At 36.7% G+C, this 7,723-nt stretch overlaps 1 protein-coding gene across 1 annotated transcript in view; it reads left to right on the forward strand.

The window, feature by feature from the left end:
- LOC106869614 (nucleolar complex protein 3 homolog) overlaps positions 1 to 7,723 on the forward strand; it is a 35,462-nt gene that overhangs the window by 25,186 nt on the left and 2,553 nt on the right. Inside the window, exons 16-19 of the mRNA XM_014915422.2 lie at positions 1,766 to 1,836; positions 2,472 to 2,582; positions 3,242 to 3,370; positions 6,124 to 6,221. Coding sequence (XP_014770908.2) covers positions 1,766 to 1,836; positions 2,472 to 2,582; positions 3,242 to 3,370; positions 6,124 to 6,221 — 409 coding nt within the window. The remainder of the gene's footprint in view (positions 1 to 1,765; positions 1,837 to 2,471; positions 2,583 to 3,241; positions 3,371 to 6,123; positions 6,222 to 7,723) is intronic.

Raw genomic sequence — 7,723 nt, forward strand, 5'->3', positions numbered from 1 at the left:
TCCACCACAGCATACCCAAGAAGACCTGCCCACCACAACATACCCAAGAAGATCCACTCACCACAACATACCCAAGAAGACCCACCCACCACAGCATACCCAAGAAAACCCATCGACCATAACATACTCAAGAAGATCTGCCTACCACAGCATTCTCAAAAAGACCCACCTACCACAACAAAATTGAGATCCTAAAATCAAGATACCCTGTAAAAAGCATTGGTGTGGTTGTTGATAGCACGTAACAAGCACCTAGTACACTTTATAAAGTGGTTGGTGTTAAGAAGGGCTTCCAGCTATAGAAACCATGCCAAAACAGACTATGAAACCTGGTGTAGACCCTGGCCTTGCCAGTTCTTGTCAAGCCATCCAACCCATACCAGCATGGAAAATGGGTGTTAAATGTTGATGATGAGTACTGCTGTTGAATAAATTGACAATACTACTGCTCCAAATATAATGATTGTGTGCCTAGGAGGTGGTTGACGTGTAACCTAAGCCCTGTCATACCAAATGTGCATTTATTCCATGACTACAGATTTCTGTAGAATACTCTAATGGATACATACAGTAGACAGGTGTTGCAAACGTAGCAATAACTAAACTATGTATCAACTGTAGCATTGTAAAATAGACCAGTCATTTATTTGTGTTTGTAAAGTATTTGGTACACAAGTTAAGAGAACATGACAACCTCTCTAGTTTTGGTGCCACAATAAAATGCTCCCAGTACACTCTGTAAAGAGATTGGTGTTAGGCAAGGCATCGAATTACAGAAGAAACTATGCCTAATTATTTGACTAGGAAGGCAATAGCTCTGAATAAGAACTGCTCTAAGCATCATGAGATGTCTCATCTATGTTAACATGGAAAATGGATGTAAAATAATGGTGATGATGATGATAGGTCCAGTTCCTTTGTCACTATAGCTTGAAGAGGGTTAGGCTCTGACCAGTTGAGTCGCTGTTCCTGAAATATACTAAATGAAAAGGAAAATTTAATGGTACCTCTCTGACCTGAATAGATTAAGAGAGTTCTAACAGTTATAGGATTAAAATAATTAGTGTACATTCTTTGATTCTCAACTTCAAAATATTCTTTAAATTAATCATAATCAAGTATTAATTTGTGCTTTTAATGTTTTTTTTTTTTTTCTTCAATTAATAGCTTTATGTCAAATTTATTATTTATATTGGCCGTTGCCAGTACCGCCTGACTGGCCTTCGTGCCGGTGGCACATAAAAGCACCCACTACACTCTCTGAGTGGTTGGCGTTAGGAAGGGCATCCAGCTGTAGAAACTCTGCCAAATCAGACTGGAGCCTGGTGTAGCCATCTGGTTTCACCAGTCCTCAGTCAAATCGTCCAACCCATGCTAGCATGGAAAGCGGACGTTAAACGATGATGATGATGATGATGTTCTCTAGTCCTTGGTTGACTCTGAACATGCAGACCTATAATCAAAGACCTAGTCACGACTGTCCTCATGTTCTATATTTAAGATTAGATTGTCAAACACGTCTTCTTTTGAAGTTGTAGGATGTAATTTTTAGATTTTGGTTGTTATTTGTAACGGATCAAGCCACCTTTTAGAAGCTCTCTCATCTCATGTTAAATGTGGGTGATTCTTAAGATGAAATTTTTTAGCCCCTCTGTGATTGTAGATTGGATTTCATTGGTTTATATTACTCTAATTTTTCTGAGAAACTTTAACCTGTCGACTGCCATAAGTAAAAAATATTAAGACATTTCCTTTTGTTTTCCAGGCGAGTCTAGTGAATACATGATTCTTCTTTTGAACACATTAGAAGAAACTATTTTCAAGCGTAAAAAACAGGTGAATTTATTGTTTCTTCTTGTTCATTGCTACTGAAGTAAATTTTGTTTAAAAGTGAGTTGCAGATAAAAGTCAAACCTGTATTTTCTGAATAGCACTTGATAATTTTGCTACAATCTTTCTAAAAAGCTGCAGCAATGCCCCTCTGATCCCACATCCTCTGCTGACCATTACACTATGTCAAAATGACAAAAAAAAAGAAAGCAAAAAACTGTTAAGATCTACTAAATTTTGATAGTCTAATCTATTAGTTTGTTGTTTATTTATAACAAAAAAAGTAAAAGCAAAGAATAAAAGATTATTACATTATTGTGCTTTTCTTAATGAAATTGATGGGGAAAAATTTTGCATCTTGATACCAAGTAATATTTGTACCTTTGATTTTGATTTTGGTGTTAAAAGGGTGTATTGTACAAATGTATTATAGTTGAATGCAAATGAATTGTACTTGAAATGTATTGAAAAGAAGTCTACCTTTTACATGAGATATTCTATCACCTTCTTGTCAATTTCTTTCATAATCCATGCCAACATAGATTAGACAAATAAGTTAATGAGAAAAAGGACCATACCATTTTATTTCTATGTTTTAATTAGCCACATACCTGAATTTTGTATTTTGTTTTCTACTTCAGATTACCAAACATCGTGTGTTGGCCTTCATGAAGCGTCTCTCGACTCTTGCATTGCAGACCTTACCAGAAGCTTCTATAGCTCTCCTTGGTGTTGTCCGCAGTCTTATACATGTAAGTCTTGTGAGAGTTTAATTATTTAGTGCCATTGTGATGCTAAATATTCATTCTTCAATTAATCCATTGCTTTATTTTTAGAACTTTATGTCTATTAATGCCCTTCGGGTCTTCTTTTGCCAAAACAGTCACACAAGTGTGGTGCAGGCTTCTGCCTGGCCAGCTCTTGTGAAACCGTCCCATCCGTGCTAGCATGGAAGGCAGACATTGATGATGATGATGTCTTGATCATGAACGGCTTTGGCATTAGATTTAAGATCTTGATTTGACTATAGGCTGCATGTGGCAGCTACTGAACACCACTCTATACAACATGAAATTCATCTCTCAGTGGCATCTACCACCACAAGAACATTTATCAGGGATTTAACAACTGTGACAACTCATTGCTGGTCTTTGAATTTGATGCCATTAAGCTTTTAGTTTAGTGTTCTACTATTGAACCACTTTCCTACAAAGAAATCAACAGATCAAATAAAACAGAAATAGGTAAATTGTCTTCCAATGTTGACTGAGATTCATTAATAAACAAGTGGACAAGCCTTAATATTGTCCAGCATATATTGTATACTAAATATTTTCTTTTTCATCAAATCATCTGAACCCCTGTAACATTTTAATGTGTTTTTGTTTTTTACCATATTTTATTTTGATAGTCTTTTCCATATACTGATGTAATGTTTGAAAATGAACAATCTGGTAGCGGACAGTTCATGCCAGAAGTCGATGACCCAGAGTATTGTCATGCACATAATTCTTCTTTGTGGGAGCTGGCAATTTTACAGGTAAAAACATCTCAGGTGTTTGTTATTAACTTATAAACTGTAGAATAAATAACAGTTTAGGCAGACATGGCTGCATGCTGAAGAAGTTCACTTCCTAACCATGTGGTTTCAAGTTTAGTCCCACTGCATGGCACCTTGGGCTAATGTCTTCTACAATAGCCCTACACCAACCAAGGCCTTGTGGGTGGAATCGATTAATGGGAAGTGAAAGTTTCCGAGTGTGTGTGTGCATGTGTTTGTATCACTTTGTCTTGACATCGCATGATTGTTGTAAATGAGGGTCACTGTCATACAAGCAGTGTTCCTTTTTTTCAGTTTTCTGTAAAGATATGTTCATTTTCATCAATCCTTGGACATTACTGTCTTGAGTCCTAGGACTCATAGGGGCCAATTACTCAGTCCCCACGGCATATAAATGACTGAAAACAGGACACCAATCTAATGCAGTAAATCTCATTTATTGCGAAGTGGGCTGGAGTAACATGAAATGAAGTGTTTTGCTCAAGAATACAATATACCACACCACACAGTCAGGCTTTCAAACCCACAATCTTGTGATCATAAGTGCAGTACCCTAACCACCAGGCTGCCACATGCTTTCACTTGAAGAAATATTAACCTTGCTTGGAAACAGGTGTTAGGGACAGGAAGAGTATCCTGTATATAAAACTCCCTTGATGAATTCTGTCTGAACCATGGAAGCATGGAAGAATGGATGTTGAAATGATGATTTAGAAGTGTTTGCATTGAATGCTGACACAAAGGAACTCAAACTAAGTATAGACTCTTCATCACTGAGTCATTGGTGTTACAAGGGCAGCTATGTACTGTAAAAAGATTCTGCTTCAGTAACTTTCAAAAATATTTTTATTGTTTCTCAGCCATTTTGCTTTAGTTGTCTGAATGGTAGAGCTTTCAGAAGAGAAAAAAAAACCCATTCCACACGGCAATACAATCAGCAGTCTACTGCTATCTAACCCATAGTAACATGAAAAGACATGCAGCCTGTTGTAATTGTCTTCTGATGATTGAAATTGATTCAGATGTTGTTTAGTCTCAGGGCAGCCCTGATTGTAGAAGACTTATGATCAAAAGACATTCCAACCATGTTCATCCTGTCTTTTGTTCAGACTCAATATCCATAGAGCTATATTATCTGTGCCCTTTTTAAAGGCAGTTGGATGTATTATTAGGAAAGTTTGTCTGCTGTTTCTAGTAGGTCAGGTGACTAAATATACTTGCTTATTGCTTGACACAGACCATCATCAGCTGATGGTCTGACTTTGTAATTTAATGTAATCTTCCTTCCTTCCTTCCTTCCTTTCTCTCTTTCTTTCTTTCTTTCTTTGGCTCCAGTGATGGCCGTCTTGTCCTTCAATTGTAGACTTTAATGGCTACTACTGCTTGAAGTGCATCAGCACAAGTAACTGGAGAATTTTAACAGCTGCTTCCTGTGCTACATCTACCATGTGCCCTCAATCGCTTGAAAACCACAGAAGCGACAATATTTCATCATCACAGAAGCACTTGATACCCTGACTGCTGCAGTGGCAATCCTTATTCTTGAGATCCAAGACAGTTATTCATATTGTAGGATACAATACATGCACAATGAAGCTTTAAGGGAATTTCTTGGTATCACTCTCTTTGTTATGGGGAAGATAAATCCTGTGGAAATGGTGACTCAGAACAACTAGTAATTCTTTCAAGCTACAAGAAATGCAATTTATCTGAAACCACATTAACCTATTAGCATTTAAACCTGGCTGTCAAACAGTGGATAACACTCATAATTAACTTAACTGTATTCAACCTACTTTGGCTGGTAAAAGCCATATTCACAATGTGCATCACTGATTCCTGTGCTGTGTCAAGAAATTTCATCCAAATTCAATCAAAAAATATATTTTTGTACTAGGGCTAACTGCATTTTATTCTATCTATTTTGTGTTCAAACCAACCAAATCTGGCCTCTTACACTTACCCTACATTGTCATTGTAAAAATAAACAATCACTTCATCGAAATCTGGAAACTATGAGATAATGCATGATAAATTCAAAACAATCTGAATAAATAAGCATTACTTTTGACAGAGTCTGAATGCTAAAAGGTTAAAGTTGGTTGCAACAGGACAGCCTGTTCTCTCAAAGTGTTCTGCTCTAGACTTTGTCTTCCTATACTAACCCATAAGTCAGCAGAGGAGTGCAAGTAGGTCACACACACCCCACTTTCCCACCACTTCTAAGGTCCCCTGCCAACCTTTCTCTGAGATGTTCTGGCAAGAACTAAGAGTCCATCACACCCAAAGGGATCATGATGTCTGCTTCTTCACCATATCAATGATTTCTGTCCTTATGTGCTGCTACTGTCAGATATTCACTGACCCTATATGTTCATCTGTACTTTTGACATGCATTATTTTTTTTGTTCTGCTGGGTTTCAGGCACCCCTGCTAACCAGCCATATAACAGGATATACTGGATCTCTCTCTTTCTCTGTCTGTCCAGCTTTCTCTCTCTCACACACACACACATTCTCTCACGCACATTCTCTCTCTCTCTCTCTCACACACACACACACATTCTCTCTCTCTCTCTCTGCTGTTACGAATTGGTATTTGAGGTTATCTAACACAAGTGCTACTTCCATGCTATTTTCATTATGTCACTGGCGTGGTTTTGATATTTTTTTAATTACTTTCTTATTGTTAAACCTTTATAGACTGACATATATATATATCTTGGTTTTCAGAAACATGTTTGTCCAGATGTTGTCAAGTTTACCAACTATGTGGCTCACCAAGCACCCTTGACGGGTAAAGGTCAACTACCAGCACATCTTTCAAAACTGTTAGTACAACTGCTCACTTACGTTCTTATCATTTCTATACAATATAAATACCATTCTTTTATTTGTTTCATTCATTTGACTGCGGCCGTGCTGGAGCATTGCCTTGAAGGATTTTATTCAAGCAAATCAACCCCAGAACTTATTTTTTAAGCCTAGTACTTATCATACCAGTCTCTTTTGCCGAACTGTAAAGTTATGGGGATGCAAACACACCAACACCACTACCACCATTACAACAAACTGTGATGGTGGTAGTGGTGGTGGGACAAATACACACACACACACACACACAAATATACAAATATATATATATACATATATATATATGTGTGGTAAAAAGTTTGCTTCCCAAACACATTGTTTTGAGTTCTATACTACTGCATAGCACCTTAGGCAAACGTTTTCTAATATAGGGCCCAAACCAACCAAGCCATGTGAATAGATTTGGTAGACAACAACTGAAAGAAGTCTGCTACATATATATATATATATATATATGTGTGTGTGTGTGTGTGTATGCATGTTTGTATGTATATATATATATATATATATATATATATATATATATATATATATATATATATGTGTGTGTGTGTGTGTGTGCATGTATTTGTGTGTCTTACTGTCTCCTTGCCTTAGCATTATTTAATTGTTGTAAATGAATGTTTATTATATAAATGGTGTCCTTTATTACCTATCATTCCTGAAAACATGTCTTATCAAGAAGAAATGTTACCTTACTTGGAAGCAGGTGTGGGTTGGTGACAGGAAGGACACCCAGCTGTAGAAAATTCACTTCAACAGATTCCCTCCAACCCATGCAAGCATGGGGGGAAAAAAGATTAAAAAAAAAAGACATTAAAACAATGATGAGGGTGAATATTTTAATAGGGGCAGTTTGAGCTGGGTTGATATTAAAAGGATAATTCACATGGTTTACACATGTTACAGTAGAAAATACCTGGACTACTCTTTCACTGCAGTTGGTGAAATGAAGGGCATCCTCATCATTTAATGTCTGTTTTCCATGCTGGCATGGGTTGGATGGTTTGATAAGAGCTGGCTAGACAGTGGACTGCACCAGGCATGGTCTTTAATGGCTGGATGTGTTTTTGGATGGTCTTCAATGGCTGGATGTGTTTTTGGATGGTCTTCAATGGCTGGATGTGTTTTTAATGTGGCACCACAGAATCCAAAGCAAACATATATAATCAGAAATGCCCAAATGTATAAAACAGAACCACTACAAAATGCATTGTTGCTGTGAGCATTAAAGGGTATGTATAAGGTTGGTTGGTGTACAGTAAATCAATCTCACTCATGTTAGTATAAAAAGGAAAAAATGAAAAAGATGTAAAACCAGATGGTGTTTATGATTGATTATATATGGATGTATGTGTGTACACACACATATATATATATATATATATATATATATATATATATATATATACACACACACAAACACAGATAAATATATATTGTGTATATTTTGTATTGA

Source organism: Octopus bimaculoides, chromosome 18 (genome assembly GCF_001194135.2).
Source record: "Octopus bimaculoides isolate UCB-OBI-ISO-001 chromosome 18, ASM119413v2, whole genome shotgun sequence".
NCBI classification, from domain to species: domain Eukaryota; kingdom Metazoa; phylum Mollusca; class Cephalopoda; order Octopoda; family Octopodidae; genus Octopus; species Octopus bimaculoides.